The 18317-nt window shown below is 43.3% G+C and overlaps 1 protein-coding gene across 1 annotated transcript; it reads right to left on the reverse strand.

Moving 5' to 3' along the window:
• Nucleotides 1–2510: 2510 nt before the first annotated feature.
• MYMK (myomaker, myoblast fusion factor) lies at nt 2511–17398 on the reverse strand. Its single transcript, XM_033961861.1, has 5 exons — nt 17264–17398; nt 15066–15180; nt 13602–13750; nt 7974–8090; nt 2511–4156 (listed from the first exon to the last, which is right to left on the reverse strand). Exons 1-5 carry the CDS (start codon nt 17396–17398, stop codon nt 4010–4012), a joined length of 663 nt encoding a protein of 220 aa, XP_033817752.1. The 3' UTR covers nt 2511–4009.
• Nucleotides 17399–18317: the final 919 nt, after the last annotated feature.

Genomic DNA, 18317 nt, shown 5'->3' on the forward strand with positions numbered 1-18317 from the left:
TGTGAATAGAGGCACTTGGCATCTTTGTCACAATAGGAGCTGGTTCTGAATGAGCTGCAAGCCTAACGGAACAGAAGGAAGTTGCGAGGCCAAAAGCAAAAAAGAAAAACTGGTTAATATTCTTCAGGTTAACAATCAGTATTTTAAAATGGTTCTCCGCCTTCTTGCGGAATAGGCAGCAAGAAGTTTTAGTGGACGGTGTATTGTCCCACTGGCGGAAAGTTACGACGGGTGTCCCACAGGGCTCAGCCCTGTCAGCTGTTCTGTTTAATCTCTATCTCATCCCCACTCTGTAGGCTGCTGCGGTCTGCACAGATCTCGTATTGGCTTTATGCAGATGATGTTCATTTTATGCTCCCCATGATTTTGGAAAGGCAGTTCAACGGCTGCAGAGGGTGATGACAGAGATTAATAGTTGGATGAATTGTAACAAGTTAAAATTAAGCGTTCCGAAAACGAAGGTTATATGTTTTGTTCATTCACTGGGATATGCTTTTCCTGATAAAATCGACCTATTAGACATTACTGTTGCAATATCCATGGAGGTAAAATATTTAGGGGTTTTACTAGATTCTTGACATGTTCCAGGGGCATGTATGTGCAGTGGTAAAAAAGGTATTTTTAAAATTTTGTCTGTTGAGCAATTTGTGCCCATATTTGTCAGCCTCTATGTTTAGGACTGTCTTGCAGAGTGTGGTATTATCATGCCAATATTACTGCAATTTGGTGTTTCTGGGTGTATCTGCATCAGCACTGAGTGTGCTGCAGGTAGCCCAGAATGCGATCGTTCGAACTCTGTTTCGATTAAGAAAGAGTGATCATGTGACAGAATGCTAGATATCATTGTATTGGCTAAAATTAGAACATCGAATCCTTTATAAATGATTGGTCATGGCGTATCTTTTATCTCGTACACGTTGAGGACTGTTGGTTGCCTCGCCTATGGTGTTACTAAGAAGATCCAATATCATTTCATCGACTAACAAGTCCATACTTTTGAGGATTGATTCATTCATTTTCAAGACTCGTAAGACTCCTGAAGCAGGCCGTTTTGGCCGAAACATGTACATGTCGAGTCATTGAGTTTTTTTTGATGAATAAAGGACTTTCATGAACAAGTTGAATTCATCAGTCTTTATAGGACATTGCCACTCCGTACCTTGCGCATCTTTGTATTCACAATAAGGAACCGAAGCATTTGATGGATAGCATTCTGACATTTGAACTGCAGCGCATGTTGCGCTCGGTGACTCACGATGACCTACATATTCCGACAGTGAAACTGCTGCGGCTAGCTGTGTCTAGAGCTAGCATGTTTTCCAAGTTTGCAAGTTTATTTAAAATTTGTTATACTGCCTAATCAGGCTTCTAGGCGGTATACATTACAATAAAATGCATAAATTATAGTTAAAATTTACAAATATGGACGGCACAGGGAGTTTATTGTATGACAAAGCAGTACAATTTTGGACAAACATAAGGATAAAAGGGGAAAACTCCAATCGTAAGAGAAAAAGAACATAAAAGGGAAAAAAAACAAAAGGAAGGGGAGAAAAGTATTGTGTCTTTTGTGTGTGGGTCCTCAGGAGTGGAATAAGCTTTTGGGATATTTACGACAGCAAATAAGTTTGAGTAGTTTTAAGAAAATGTCGAAGAAACACCTTTTCTGTAAGATAAAATATGAGACTTGATTTATAGTTTTTTTGATGCTGGTAGCCTCTTTGTAATTTTAGGAGGCTTTACATTATCATTATTATGTTCTATCTGTTGTAATGTATGTGATTCTGCTTATGTATGTACTTTACTGTGACCCACCTTGGGAAATAAATACACTTCCCCCTCTGAATCTGCGGTTTCAGCATCCGCGGATTCGGTTATTCGCGGTTTTAAACCCAAAAACCCCATTTTAATTTTTCAGGCTATTTTAAGCCCTGTAAACCCCCCCACCCATAAGCCTTACCTGGTGGTCTAGTGGGTTTTTGGGGCAGGAGCAATCTTCCCACGCTCCTGCCCCGTGTAGATCGCTCACAGGAAATGGCTCGAGAGACTATGGGAGCTCAAGGCAGCCATTTCCTGTGAGCGATCTGCACGGGGCAGGAGTGTGGGAAGATCGCTCCTGCCTCGAAAACCCGCTAGACCCCCAGGTAAGGCTTAAGGGGGGGAGCTTACAGGGCTTAAAATAGCCGGGGGAAGCAGGGATTAGGGGCAGAACCTGCCCGAATATTATTCACGTTTTTTTATATTCGCGGGCTGGCTCTGCCCCTAACCCCCGTGGATACGGAGGGAGAAGTGTAAATACAAATCAGATTGTATTAAGCACTTTTGTGTCCATGAGAAAAGTCTTGCTTAAATTTGGGTCCTCAGGTTGTCAACCAATTTCAGTCTCTCTTATTAGCTGGAGATCTGAGACCTTTGATAGCTGGAGTTTTCTTCCTAACTGTACAAAGAAACAGTTTGACACAACTCCCATCAGAAATGTTTAATCACAGGACACTACTTGTGACCTGGGCAGGAATGTTCTCAGGAGACAGCTTCACAACAAGAGAAAATGTATAATTCAAAGCAACTTTTAAACCGAGTACATTTTCAGTCCAGTACGCAAAGATTAGCACGTTCCAAATTACAACATCACTGAAAACAATAAATATTCTTTTGTTATAAATGTATGTGCACACAGCAAAACCATAATGTGCAAGAGGGCAGTTCATTGCTGCGGTTTTCTCTCTCACTGGAGGAGTTTACATCGACTCTCAGCTTCCGTCATGGAATTGTTCATGGAAGATGATCAGTTATAATTGATACTTTTAGATTACACCCATGCATTGGGAAGCCAGATCAGTAGTTGGGTACTTTTCAGGAAGGGAAAAGGGGCAAATTGTTTGGGTATACAGGTACTAATATGTAATTTATGTGAATTATTATAAAACCCTGTGGCTGGCCAAGGGAGGGGAGAGATGGTAGGTGTTAAGCACCCTACCTATCTGAGATGGCATAATACAAAGGAAGTATACAACAAAAACATTCAGAATATGGAAGTATGCTACAAGTGGTCACGTTCCACAACTGGCAGCTGGGATATATCCTGGGCAGTGTGGACAGAAATGACTGGGCAGACTGCAAAACTCACGTTGGCCCTTTTCTGTCATCACCTACCAAGTTAGAATGCTGACTTGAAGTTCTTTTGGGACTGAATGCATAGCAGAGGAGGTAGAAGGGCAGTGGTATCGGGTGGCTGGTGATTTTGAACAAAGAATGCAATGCAGAAGGAGCGTCATGTCACCAGAGACATGACACGGAGCCCGGGAGCAGAAATGTGGTTTTAGGTCTTCCAGCTCAGGGGTGGCTGTTCAGCTTGGTTTCTGGCAAACTGAACCACAAACCCCTTTAGAATCTTTGCAGCACGAGTTAGTTGCATCTGGCAGACACATGGCCTTGACTCCTTCTGCAAAGCCACTTCTGCTTTCTTCATCAGAGAATGTGACGGAGTTGGCGACTGTGCAAACACCTCTCACATAAGTGATTTTACAGCCTGGCCAGAATTGCACTACTACAACCATGATATGAGCCAGTACAATTCTATCTAGGCATTCTCATTAATACCTTTTTTAAAAAACTATAAACAAGATACACCCTATTCAAGGAGGAGAACAGCACACCAGGTAGTAGCATTTATGAGTGTCTTCCAGACATTTCTAACCCTTTTGCCTGGCATTCCTATTACAGTGCTGCCAGGAGACTATAGTTCTAACAGATGTATTCCCAGAGCACCAGCATGATGGGCACTTGAATCTAGAAAGTGAGTTTACCATAGATTATATTTGGAAATTGATTCAGTATGTTCCTGTACACTCTTCTAAAGAGTTTAGCAATGAAAATCCAAACCTTCATCCTTCCTCTCTCTCCATTGATGTGCGTTGTTGGATTGCCCCATGTTCCCATTAGGATCCAGGCTAGGATGCCTACAGCAAGATGCCACACCACCCGAGGCAGCTGAGGGCAGAAGAACTCATCACACACAGCAGCAGAGTGTTGAGCAGTCTAGTTTGGCAGGGTTTCCTCCCTTTCCTGCCTTCTTGTTCACTTTTGGGAGCAGCAGGACAAAAGACATGGCCAGGGCACAGTGGTAGAAGCTGTGCACATACGTGTAATCCCATTCCTACAGAGAGGAGAGACCATGAGAGGAAGACAAAGTTTCAGCAGTGTTCCTGTTTGGGTGGGGGAGGTGTGTTCTACTTTCAGAAAAAGGAGGACAGATTGAGACATCTGGGTTTTACTTCCATTGTTTTCAGTGGAAGTAAAACCCGGATGTCTCTGTCTGTCCTCCTTATTTCCATTGTTTTCAATGGAAGTAAAACCCAGATGTCTTAATCCATCCTCTTTTTTTCTGGAGCCATATGGTAACCCTAAAATGCTTCAGGGCAGAATTCTAACTCCTTTATGTTCCTTTTCAATGATGGTAACAAACCCCCCCCTGCTCCCCTTTTATAATGCTGCCTGTGCAAAGTCTCCCAATGGTCAGCTGACACCATCAATTTGAATCTGCCAGCATCTTTACTGCTGAGTTTCATAGAAGTGCTTTATATGTGATCCACTTGTAAGTCCCTTATGGCTCACTAAGATTAGGTATCTCTAGGGTTACCATATGGCTCCAGGAAAAGGAGGACGGATTGAGCTATCTGGGTTTTACTTCCATTGCTTTCAATGGGAGTAAAACCCGGATGTCTCAATCTGCCCTCCTTTTTCTGGAGCCATATGGTAACCCTAACGGTATCTCACTTGTTGATACATATTACTACCCTCAATCAAGCCTAGTTCCTTTTTCCTGGGTCCTATACTAAAACATTTGGGGGAAGATATACCACTACTACTATTTATCAATTCTATAGCGCTGAAGGGCATATACAGTGCTGTACATTAGGGGTGGGAATGCCCCAGGGCACCTGAAATGATTATTTCTGTATACTTAGGTTGGTTTTTGGATGTATTTTTGTTTTGATTATGAGCCCAATAATAATAGAGCAAATGACAGCAGAAAAAGACCAGAATGGTCCAGCCAGTCTGCCCATTACACAAGCCTTATAAATTCATGATTAAATTAAATTGTCTTTTTTTTTTTTTCTTTGATATTTCTGGGCCATATAGGCTGTAAAGTTCACCCGGTACTGTTCTTAGGTTCCAACTACTGCAGTCTGCCCAACACCAGACTTAGGGACTCTTCTATCAAACTGTGCTAGCAGTTTTAACACAGAGAGCTGCGCTGAATGGCCCGCGCTGCTCCTGACGCTCATAGGAACTCTAGCACAGTTTTATAGAAGAGGCCCTTGGTTCTTCAATTTATACTATTCATATTCTAATTAGAGATCCTCTGTGTTCATCCCATGCTTTTTTGAATTCCATCATCATTTTCCTCTCCACCACCTCCCTCGGGAGGGCATTCCAGGCATCAACCACCCTCTCCATAAAAAATAATTTCCTAACTTTACTCCGAAGTCTACCACCTTGCAACCTCAATTTTTTTTTACCAATTTCCCTTCCCTAGAAAAGATTTGACTCTATATTACCTTTCAAGTATTTACATTTCTATGTCATATCACCCCTACCCCTGAAGCCCAAGATTGCATAGCATGCTGTAAACTCTGTGTTAAAGGAGACAGACTACGCCAGTCCAGGTTTTATCCAATTTCATCCATGGACTTCTGCTTTTCTTAGAAGAACTAAAAAATGAATATGAGTCTGTAGATGCAGTAGGGAAAACCAGGCATGGCTCAGCCTGGCTCTGACTTCTACCTTCTCCTTTTTGTGGTACCATAAGATGGGGGAGCAATGGCATTCTGTTATTTCCCACATAGTTGTAGCCACCGTGGCCTGGTTTCTGGGAAAAAGGAAGGGTTGGTGTTCCCAGATTATAGCATAACACAGTACGTCACCATCTTGTTCTGGCATGACCTCATCAGTTAGGCTTGGTCTCCTAAGGAGCCTCTCTGTCTCTCCAGTATAATGACATTACCTCATTAGGATTCACCCTGTTTCCCCTCTGTCCCCTTTCCTTTCTGCATGCATCTCACTGTCTAAAGTGCTGTAGACCCGGGACTTGCAGCATTAACTGAATGCTTGCATTATGATTTGGGGGTATGGCCAGGAATCTTCAAAGAAGAAGACGCATCACATAAGGCTTTCGTGTCACCTTCATGACAGCTTGACAAGGGTATCGTGCTGCAAAGTTTAAGTAGAGTTAGCTTTCCAGTTTCCTGTTCACAGAATGTCTATTTTATTAACGCCAAACATATGCATACACATACACACCAAGAACAGAAATGTGCATGTGTGCACAAATGTGTTTGTATGGACATTCTGTGATGTTTGTGGCTAGTTATATGGGCAGGGCGAAAACATTCAGAGCCAGTAGGACCACGTGAATGGCTGTGAAATAAGACATTTTTATTCAGGAATTTCTGGAAAGGAAAAGATTCCCCGCAGATAACATGGTATAAAAAGCAGTATGGCACTTTAGCCTGATCTTGCCCTCTTTCCCCCGGATTTGATAAACGCTGCCCAAAGTCCAATGCCCAAATTTATGCACATGGATCAAATGCACAGGCAAGTTAAAGAGGTGTCAAAAATCAATAACTGGAGTTAATTAGCACCATTTTGAATTGGCACATGCATCTAGCCTAGTCGCTATTCTGTAACATCTGTGCCTAAATTTCATAGCAAGTAACTCAAAAGGGGGCTTGGCCAGGTCAGGGCATTCCCAGAAATTAGGTGCAAAGTTATAGAATATTTGGCTTTCCGTGCCCAACTTATGTCATTTGGGCATGAGGATTTGTTCTAAGTTTCAGCAGGCATAAGTCCTCATGCCCTAAGTTGGGCTTGAGAATCCACTGTAAATAGTGGCGTAATAAGGGGGTGGGGGTAGACTGCCCCAGGCGTCATCTTGGTGGCACCTCTCCACCACTCCCCACGCCACACTCTTGCCCTTCCTTCCCCGCCCACCCCCCCATACCGCTTTAAAATCTTTGCCAGTGCAAGCAACTACTTTAGCCTGCTGCTTGTGCTGGCCTGGCTCCCTGTGAAATCAATTCTGGGTCGCGGAGGCCAGGAAGTGATGTCAGAGGGAAAGCCAATGCCGGCATGAGCAACAGGCCGGAGAAGCTGCTCACGCTAGCGAAGACTTAAAGAGGTACGGGAATGGGAAGGGAGGGTGCGAGGGTGCAGAAGGAGTGGGGGGGGGGGTGGAAAGAGGGATCATGGGGGATGCCACTGTCTACCTTCCTACCCTCGCTACTCCATTGACTGTAAGTACTATTCTATTTAGGATGCTTGGAATGAAACACCCTTTATAGAATACTAGTTTTTTAGCCCGTTACATTAACGGGTGCTAGCAGCCCTTCTCCCTTACTTTTACCTCCCCCCTGTCCAGCAGCACCCCTTCCCTGCTCCCCCTGTCCATTAGTACCCTTTCTCCCTTACCTGCTCCCCCCGTCCATTAGTACCCCTTCTCCCTTACCTGCCCCCCCTGTCCAGCATCTGCTAGCCCGAGTGGCCTTGGGGCTTTTGCTAGGCTGGCCCGCCTCGCATTATCGAAGTGGGCCGGCCTAGCAAATGCCCTGCGGCTGCTTGATGAAACCATGACTGCTTGCGCTGCTGGTCCAGCCTCGGGCTGGGGAAATGCCACTAGTCCCTGTCTGTGTGCCTGGCAGCGGTGCCTTGACCCCCTAGAGGCCTGGACATTCGAGGCCGATAGAGAAACCGCCGCAAGATCCTACTGCACATGCGGGAGTAAGGCACCATGGACGCACGGCACCATGGAGTTTGAAGTGCACATGCGCGCTAAGGGTTTTATTATAGTAGATGAGTTTAGCGCAGCTCTTTCTAGTGCCTTCCTTTGGTTGTTATCTATGATTCTGGCCTTTTTGTGTGCCTAATCTGACACATTGCTCACAAACTAAACCAAAGGAGTTATTTCTTCTTACCTCAAAAAAGAAGCGAAGCATGAGAGCCAAAGCCCCAAAGCAGAAGCCTGGGCCGATCTGCTGGGTATAAACACTCTTCTCAGGATACAGACCCCTCTTCTCTTTCATTTTGCTTAACTATATAGAGAAACAACAACAACAACAAAATCAATAGTTTTTCATCTTAAGCTGTCCCTGGGTTTGCTTAAGGTGGTTGAAATCTGTTCATCTCTCCTCCTACCTCCCTCACCAGGCTGATTTGTGAAAATCACGTTTACCCCTGGGAATAAGGAGGTAGGAATGGAGCTGTTCTTTGAGATTGTGCTGGACACTTGTTACCTGGATTGGCCACTATGGCCCCCTTTTATCAAATAGCGTTAGGGTTGTTTTTTTATTGCATGCCACTGTGGTAAAAGTTCCGATGCTCATTGCTATTCTATGAGCATCAGAGCTTTTATTGCTGTGGCCTTCAATAAAAGAACCCTAATGCAGCTTGATAAAAGGGGGCCTTTGTGAGATAAGACAGACCTTTGGTCTGACCCATTATAACCCATTTTATTTATTATATATTGGAACAAAAAAGAACAGCAGGAAATGTACAAGGTACAGGAAATTTTATTCAAAACAATAAAAAAAAAACGATAAAGTTTTGTATCCAAAATTAGTCCTTGATATTAAATGATACAGACCCGACACGGTCCGTGTTTCGAAAAACACTTCTTCCTCAGGGGTTCATGATGTTCAGTACTTTTGTATTCAAGAACCATATCGATAAAAGCAATTGAATAAAAAATTCTTGAAACAACAGGCGATAAAAATTCTCCTGTTGAAGATACTGCTTAGAGAAACCCTGATAGCAGATTCGGGTCCGAACCATTCAATATCAAGGACTAATTTTGGATACAAAACTTTTTATCGATTTTTATTTTATTGTTTTGAATAAAATTCCTGTACCTTGTACATTTCCTGCAGTTCTTTTTTGTTTATGTTGTTGCATTTTTACTGCAGTTTTGTTGGTTTCTCGTTTATTATATATTGGGCATGGTCTATCTATCTTGTCTCCCTGTATGTCATTTACTATGTTATGTATATGATTTGTACATTTGTAAATAACGGTCCTCAGTTACACTTCAAAAAATATTTGTTGGCCTTTTCAAAATATGAGGAGTGTTAAATGTGGAAGTCCATTGGTTGCTTGCAGGCAGTTTCTACCCAATGGCTTGCAAGCTAGTTTTCAAAGGCAAGCTGCTCTCATGGAGATTTTCCCTGCTTATTCCACAGGTGCAGGGTAAAGAATAAGCAAAGAGTACAAAATAAAAATCCTCACACTCACTGCGGTTACCCTATCCTGGCCCTCACTGCTGGGGAGAGGTGGTATTTACAGGATTTCCTCCCCATATTTGAATATCTATTTACATGTGAATATTGCTTTGATATGTGTCTTCAGGTACAAAATTAGATTGTAAGCCTTCTGAGCAGTGGCATAGCCGGGGGGGGGGGGGGGGGGGGTGCTTGGGGGCCTAGGCCCCCTTTATAATCTCAGCACCTCTTTACCTTTGCTGGTGAGGATACTGAAGCTCTGCCATCCAAATAAATGCAGTTCTGCCACTCCTCTCCTCCTCATGCATAGGGTTAACAGATTTTCTGTTTGGAAAATCCAAACTTCTAGACCTGCCCCCCCAGACCCACCCAGTTTCATCTATCCCCACCCTTTTATGCCCCAGTCCTGCCCCAATCTCATCCTAGACCAATCCCAGATCTGCCACTCGCTGCCTGCTCTCGTCGGGCTGAATGCGCTCCTGCCTGACAGTGATTGGTTCCAAGCTTTTCAAAACTCAGACAAAGTGCTGGGGTTTGAATAGCCGTCTGGACCCCTGGACATGTCCTCCTTTTGAGGAAATCTGGATGTTTGGTAACCCTACTCATGCAGCTACTACTGCTCAGGGTCTTAAGTCCAGTTTGATTTAATATCTTTTTGACTTTGCCTAGCAGTTTTCTACCTCTTAAGAGATGATCAGTCCCTCTGTGAGAAATTCCTTAACCCCTATTTGACATACCCTTGTTAAATGTCAAGTTTTAATTAGATTGTAAGCTCTATTAAGCAAAGATTATCTCCTACATGTTAATGTACAGTGCTGCATGTGTCTAGCAGCACTATAAAAATGATTAGAAGTTGGGTGGGGGGGCCATGCCTTCAGCCACCAATGCCAGGACTTCTTGTGCATGCTCGAGAAATCCCAGTGTTGGCAGCTGAAGGTATACCACTGATTATCCTCTACCTCTGGGGATAGGAAAATACCTACTGTACCTGAATGTGACTCACCTTGAGAAAGGAATGAGCTAAATCAAAAAATCCTTTTAACCTTACCTGTGGGTTTTTTGTGGGGTGGTTTTTTATTTTTATTTTTTTACTGCTACAGTTTGTATCATAATTAAGGAGAATATAGAAATGATTTTTTTTTTTCATGGGACACCCAGACAATAATCTACTCATTTCATATGGGCAGAAACATGGTTGACACAGGATTCTGATCGTTGTACAGCTTCTATGGATGTAAAAGTCTACCTACTGCTTAATAAAGATGTTGTATGTTTACCTGTTGGGAGACATACATGAATTGCACATGCTCATCTTTCTGCTAGGAAAAGTACTTGTGCTGTTACACACTGTGGAGGGAGGTGGGGGGAGGGGAAGTGAATACTTACATCTATATATATTTTTCCCTTTCGTTTTTGACATACTCTTGTTAAATGTCATGTTGGTGCCCCTCTGGATAGTTGTCCTAAACGGTGTTCAGTCTACAGTCAGATGGCTAATTGTTCACAGAGCAGTGTATCTCAAACTGTGTGCCTCCTGAGATTCCAAGTGTGCCGCGGCACACTGAGGAGGAAGAGAGGCGCCTGCCAGCTGACTTCCCTAAGTGGTACAGCGCCAGTGCTGCCCAATTCACTAAAGGCCTGCATGTTTCCCCCTTTTCTCTAGTGTTCTCCAGCTTCCCCCCTGGCCTCCTGACCTCACCTTTAAAGCTAATTACAACAGCCTGCAGAGGATCGCCGGTAGGTAAAATGATTTTATTTTCAATATAGTGATTGAAATGTGTCAGTTTTGAGACTTTATATCTGTTGTGTATATTGTGTGTATATGAAAAATGAATGGAAAAAAAATTGCATTACAATTAGTAAAGGGGATGTGATCTGGGGCAGAGCTCGGTGGGCATAGGGAGGTCTGTGGTTGGGGTACTCAGTTGATATTTGTTAGATTTAGGGGTTACTTAGCTTGAAGTAATTGAGAAACATTGCTGTAGGCAATCTGCTGGCACCAGTGCCTCTCCTTCTTTCTGGCCCTCTTCCCTGCTGGCACTCCGTACTGGCGTCTCAGGGTCTATCTGGAGGGCCTCTGCACATGTGCGGACATTGACGTGATGATGTCATGCATATGCGTGATGTCATCACGGTGACGTCCACACACTTCTGGGTGCCTCAAGCCGTGGTTTGCCTCGGCTCGAGAAAGTTTGAGAGACACTGTCATAGAGGGACGTTCATAGTTGCATATATTGTATCACTCTATTGCATTGCTTGTCTTCCTCTTTTGCATTGTCCTTCAACCTCACCAAACACGATGTTTTTCTCTAATGATCCTTTTGTTTGCATGATATGTATGTCCCTTGTATGAAAGCTGAAGTCTTGTAATCTGAGCTTCCAATGAAAACTTAGGTTTGTTCTTTGGGCAGTTCATGATATATGCAGTATTCTTCTCCACCACCATAATTCAAAGGGAAGGGGTAAAACGCAGACCTGACAGACCTTGCGGATCTAAACCCGCACGTCCTTAAAATTCTGAGGTCCGTGTCACTTGTAGTTAGTTTCTGGCTCTGACAGACCTCGGTGACAATTTAGCGCTGACGGATCCTTCTCAGCACAGGGAGGGAAAAGTATAAGGATCCGTCAGCGCTACAATGTCATCGAGGTCTGTCAGAGCTGCGGACCTCAGATTTTTAGATTTACTGGGGCTGCAGGAAACCAGTTTAAATGATTCGTTTTAGAGCCGCTCCAGCACTAGTCTCTGGCTCTGACAGACCTCGGTGACATTGTAGCGCTGATGGATCCTAATACTTTCCCTCAGATTTTTAAGGACGTGCGGGTTTAGATCCGCGAGGTCCGCGTTTTACCCCTTCCCGTCTTGCTTCTTCATTGTCAAAAGTTTCAAATCCATATGATGTTATTGATAATACCATGGCAGACCCTTACATTGGTAGATTTTATGTATTTGTTTATCTCCTTTCAAATCTGAGAAGTCCTCTGTTCCTCGTGTTTCTTGGTTCTGGGCTTTTTTTGTGTTTAGACGTTGGATGGCTGGGATTCTGTTTCAATGAAATACGGTGAACCAAATGTCAGATCTTGGTGTGATGGCAAAATGATGCCTCTGTGGAAAGGGTTGGGTGTTCCCCCTCCCCCTTAAAATACAAAGAAAGACCACTCTTTCAAAGATCAGATATCACTTTTGGGGACTTTGCACTGACTCACTGGTCAGCCCTGAAGACTGCCCCGCACGATCAACAGCTGATGAGATATAAAAGGAAGGAATACTGCATGAGAGGAATGAGTAAGGCCAAAAACCTTCAGTAGAGGGAGTGGAGATGAAGAAATGCCAGAAAAGCTCCTTATCTCTATATGAGTCTCACTTTGTTGGGTGAATTCGGGAATCTTCAGCACGTAGAGAGAAATTCTAGGAATGGCCAGGTCTCCAGACTGTCAGTTCAGGGATGGGTTCTGTGAACCTCAGGGGAGATGACAGAGTGGTTTGTAAAGGATTTCCTTCTCTGTTGTCAATGGGGGAGTGATCATGTAGAAATAATTCACTCTTTCACGGTGCTGGGAAAACAGTTTCTGACATGCTCTCTTTTCTTGCAAGGAGCAGTGCTTTTAGGTATCTTATAAAAAACGCAGGTATGGCATTATGGAAATCAATTTTTAAAAATATTGAGGGTGCTACATTCAGCACATAATAGTGAAGGAATTTGTGTAGCATATTCGGTACCCATAGAGCTAGGAGCTCTAAAAATTCATCTGCTCCTTCCAAGCAATGATACAATTAAGTGCTTTCCCTTAGAGCCCAAATTTTCTTCTTTCCAAAGTATTCATCATTGTAGCCAGATCCTATGATAATTTAACTTCTGTGGGAACAATTCTGAAATCTCTAGGAGTATTTTTTTTTTTTTAATAAAGAAATGCAGAGATAATTATTTATGAGAAGGCAAAGTTTCACAGAAATTCTTGAGCCACCAAACAAAAGCAACTCCCTAGGGCTGGCTGTGGGCAGGTTTCCAGGTAGGGAACAAATTAAGAAATTGCAGAAATAGATTTTTAGTTTGTTAAAAAAAAATTTTTATAGCTTGAACTAGAAAATTCTGAACACATTGCTGCCAGATTTAACCAAGACATCTTTTATTAGGAAGTTAGATGCTATTGATATACTTTGTATACAGTGGTGTACAAAAAAAAAGATCAAGGACACACACAACATTGGACTATGAAGAGCAGACTACTTCCCCTTCTCTGAAAAGTGCATGTCCTTAAGTTAATGGTTAGATAACAAGTGTATGCCAAGGATGCAAAGCCTGGAGCAGGCAGTGGATCCATCATACTTACCCATTTTGCAGTGATTATGAGCACCGCTGTTCCAATGGGTCCTGAGTAAACTCCATAGCCCCAGCGGTCCTGATATATGCGTGCTGCAATGGTGAGGACGCCAAACATCACAAAGGTGGATCTTTTGGGCTCGTCAAACTCTGCCAGTGCTGTGGAACAAGAAACAAATGTGAGGATACGGGTGTTGATATTTACACCTCTACTCTTACTTTAAATGTATTGGAGTGGCCATATGAGTAATGTCATATATAATGGGACCTCCCCGGACCTCCCCCCCCGGTACCTTTTTTAAATCCCAGTGGCTGCTTCCTGTCCTGATGTCTTCCGGCAGCAGCAGAGCGGCACACCTGCCTGGTTCCGCGCTGCTCACTGAATGGCTGCAGTCAGTTCTCACGGGACTTGCGAGAACTGACGACAGCCATTCAGTGAGCGGTGTGGGACCAGGCAGGTGCGCCACTCTGCCGCTGCAGGAAGAAATCAGGACAGGAGGCAGCCGCCGGCATTAAAAAAAGGTACTGGGGGTGGGGAGGAGCTGAATTCACTACTGTACTTCTTTCTTCAGTGGGACCCTGAAAACGGGACAGTTCGGCGTCCCGAAGCTGTGCTTGGTGACAATGGGACAGGCTACCTAAAAACGGGATGGTCCTGTTAGTCATATACCTTCTTGCTATTTAGGTAACAAACTTCCTCACCTTCACGTCTGTCTCTTATTAAAAGAAAATATCTTATAGATGTAATACTTGTGGCAGTTTCTTCCTTTCATTTAGGTTCTTAACGCAATGAGAACGCGACTCTGTGGAGCTAGTGCTATGAACCTTCATTCACAACTATTTGTGGCTTTTTCTCTCACTGTCATATTGTTCACTCAACTAAGCAGAACAACAAATTGTAGCTCCCGCTGAAGGCCATTTATAGGCACTATGGGGGAAAGTTACCAAGGAGCTTCTACGGCACTTTGATTTACCATGGGCCTCCATCTGTGGTATACTAGAACCGCAGGTTGCGGACTACGGTGGAAAATGAATAATTCTGCTTGTGATCCACCTTGCATGCAGCATTATTCTTGCAGAATGGTAATATTGGGTTCCAAGGATGCTGCTGGGTTGTAGTCTCAAGAGGCTGGAGCCGCACCCCACCATCATCATGGGCCTATTAGCCCTGTAGCTGGTGATCCAGTGGGCTTAGAGCAAGAACAATCCCCAGTTGCCCTGCACTGCCCGGGTCACCTGCTTCCTAAAATGAAGATTTGTCTTGAGTTCTTGATCTCTTTCTTATGAAAATTCTTCCAGGAGTTTTTAGACACTTGGATACATGGAGAGGAAACATGGATAAATTCTTTGTAATATTAACTACTGTCTAAATGATCGAGGCTGATAATAAAAAAAATCCCAATAAATACATTTATAGACAAGAAAAGGTGCATTTAGACTTTTGAAGCCAAGACAAAGGTGAACGTCTGCTTACCCATTAATGAAACCCACATGGACAAGGCGGTCCCATAAACACTGAAATATTCCAGCATGTCGTACCTCATGAAACACAGCACAGCTAAACCAGGACCATCACAGGCATGATAAAACTGTACAGGATAAAGGAAGTCATTACTATTCACCAGCATATTGCAGAAAGCATATTCTTTTAGGCTGAGACTTTGGATAGCACTGTAGCTGAGGATTAAAGTCCAGACCTAGGAAACCCGAGATCTCATGCCCACTGTGGAGTTTAATTAATGTCCTCTGTCTTTTTCCCTTACATTTTTTTTTTTTTTCATTTATTTTGATTCTAAACTGTGTGAAGGAGGAGCCCTTGGTCTTTTAGCTGTTCCTTATGCGTTGACTCTATAATTACACATTCTTGTCAGGCAGCAAGAGAATATTTTTGGGGAGGGAGGTATGTATGTGTGTGAGGGGGAGGGGGGGTCAACAGCTATGATTTGTGATTTAGTTTTATTGATTTGAAAAACTGAACTAAAAGTTAGGCTGTCTGCAGCTCTATTTTATCTTGTTAAATAAAAAGTACTGTCTTAATGTTCTCTTATCTAAAGGAAACGTCTGGCTCGTTTGATTGTCTTCAGAGGACATTCTCACATCTAAACAAACTCTGGCCTGCTCCAAATTATCACCAGTTTTCAGCCCAACTCCACAATGGGAAAAGCAGAGGTGATTTGTATAAGACGTGGAGTCATTTGCAGAGTATCATTGTGGGGTTGGGCCGGACCTGCCCCACCCCCACCCAAGTGTTGGGTCTCTTTTCCATTTTCTTCACTTCACCTGCTAGGGTTACCATATGGCTCCAGAAAAGTGAGGACAGATTGAGACATCTGAGTTTTACTTCTGTTGCTTTCAATGGAAGTACAACCTTCTTACTTCGGTTGCTTGCTCCCTCCTTGATGCTAGCTGCCTCCTCCTTCCTTGGGTTACATCAGTGATATCTGCTGCTTTTTGTAGCAGCTTTGGCTGGCACTTCCTCCCTGTGTTCAAACTGTGCATGCTGGGTATTGCTCGGGAGAACTGCAGGGTACAAATATCTAACCCCCTCCTTTTACTAAGCCACGGTAGAGGTTTCTATTGTAGCCCAGAGCGCTAAATGCTCTGGTGCTGCTCCAACGCTCATAGAATTCCTATGAGCGTCGGAGCACTTAGCGCCCCGGGCCACGGTAGAAAACTCTACCATGGCTTAGTAAAAGAGGGACTAATTGAACTGCATGAGTGGAGGAACCACAGCTAGGTCCACAGTGGCAGAGCGAGGCTTCCTACAAAAAACAGTACCATCAGGCTAGACCTGGAGGGGAACTTTGGTGTAACGGAGGGAGGGGGGGGGGGGGGTGAAACAAAATTTACAGGCAGCAATCAGAAGAATTTCATCCTAATTTCAGTTTGATGACATATTCTAATTTCCTCACAATTGCTGACAGTAAATTTCTGGGATTTGGTGACATGCCATTTTGATTTGCCAGTGCAGGAAATCAAGTTCTGTTCTGTCCACTAATGATGGACTTGTCCTGGGAAATCTATCTGAAAGAAATAGATTCACAAAGTCTGTCCGGAAGTATTACAAAAAGCCAAGTTTAATACGCTAATTTTACAAATTTGTTTTTAAAGTTACACTGCTCAGCTCCTTATATCAAATTCAAATATGTGTTTATTATGAACTCCCAATCGATATCTTCCCCAAACTTCTTGCCCCAGTGAATAAGACCTATTCAGTTCCTTGCACTGTGTGCATTCTCTGTCATCTGATTTAGTTTTAAAAGAGAAGAAATATACAGTATATATATTTTCACCATCTAAAAACACTCCCCTGAAAAATATTTTTACAGTAACCAAGTCTGACTGTATTTAAGGATGTATTCAGATATCATCCTTTTACAACTGACAGCAGTGAGTATTTCACTGTACAGTATCTGTGGTATTTCTAATCAGCATGCAGCCTCATCCCTAACAAACACCATAATTTTCCTTTTTTCCTTTTTTTGAATACGTAGAATCCCAAAATGTGGTCTGGGAAAGGTAAAAGAGCTTTAAGTCACAGCAGTATTTTATTTAGCACTAGATGAATCTTGATTTGATCTTTAATAACCATAAGCCTCGGAGTGGTGCAAAGCATGCTCTTAACTCATATGGATTTACCCCATTGGCAGGAAAAGAATAGGAAGTTCTTACCGCAATGAAGAACATGGCAAAAAAGTACACCATAGCTTCCATGTGGAATTTCCTCTTGGCTGCAATGCTGATGGTGGGAAGGAATGCCAAGCTGCTAATGGTTGGTAGGAGAAGCTTGGCCACAATCGAGCCCATGAAATTAATTTAAAAAAGCAAGAAACAGAAAATGGTTAAAAACACTCAAGAAAAGCAAGCACAACTTAAAAAAACAGAAGGCAATCTCTCGAGTCAGGTCTGGCTGCACTGGACCAGTGGTGGATCAGTGTCAGCTGTGGCAAATGGTCTTCAAATTTTAAATGTCCAAGACTGGGCTCATTGTATGTGAAGTCATCAGAGCAGAACAGCTGCTTTGCTTCAGATGGTAAAGTCACACAACAGCTGACTGGAGCCCTTTAAAGTTTAAAGGGTCTCTACTTGTATTCTGTTCAGATATCCATTCAGGATTTCCATGATATATCTCAAGGTTCAGAATGCTGAACATGCACAGTCCTGCTAATTCACCTTGTTCCTGTCCTCTCCTGTTCTACCAATGATACCCCCATACCCAGTTCTAGCAAGTCACTTACTTCCCCCCCCCCTTTACAAAACTGCGTTAGGCTTTTGTATCGCTGGCTGTAGCAGTATTTGCTCCAACGCTCATAGGACTTCTTTGAGTGTCGGAGCTAATACCGCTGCGAACGGTGATAAAAAAGCCTAACGTGGCTTTGTAAAAAGAGGGGAGGGGGTAATTTTGGCTTCTCAGAGGCTCTACTGTTCCATCACCATACAAATACATACATGCATCCCTGCTGATGTTTTTTTGTCCTACCCTTCTACATCCCCTACACCAGGGGTGTCAAATGTTGGTCCTCGAGGGCCGCAATCCAGTTGGGTTTTCAGGATTTCCCCAATGAATATGCATGAGATCTACTAGCATACAATGAAAGCGGTGCATGCAAATAGATCTTATGCATATTCATTGGGAAAATCCTGAAAACCCGACTGGATTGCGGCCCTCGAGGACCGACATTTGACACCCCTGCCCTACGCCAAGCTCTGCCAAAGCACCTGAACT

Source organism: Geotrypetes seraphini, chromosome 10, assembly GCF_902459505.1.
Source record: "Geotrypetes seraphini chromosome 10, aGeoSer1.1, whole genome shotgun sequence".
Lineage (NCBI taxonomy): Eukaryota > Metazoa > Chordata > Amphibia > Gymnophiona > Dermophiidae > Geotrypetes > Geotrypetes seraphini.

What these genes read in the sequence shown, in the direction of transcription:
- MYMK (XM_033961861.1), bottom strand. Translation starts at nt 17,398, where the DNA reads ATGGGCTCGATTGTGGCCAAGCTTCTCCTACCAACCATTAGCAGCTTG. An exon ending in CATGTGGGTTTCATTAATGG is followed by an intron (nt 13,751 to 15,065) that starts GTAAGCAGACGT and finishes CTTGTTCCACAG; the next exon opens with CACTGGCAGAGTTTGACGAG. An exon ending in TCATAATCACTGCAAAATGG is followed by an intron (nt 8,091 to 13,601) that starts GTAAGTATGATG and finishes TTCTCTATATAG; the next exon opens with TTAAGCAAAATGAAAGAGAA.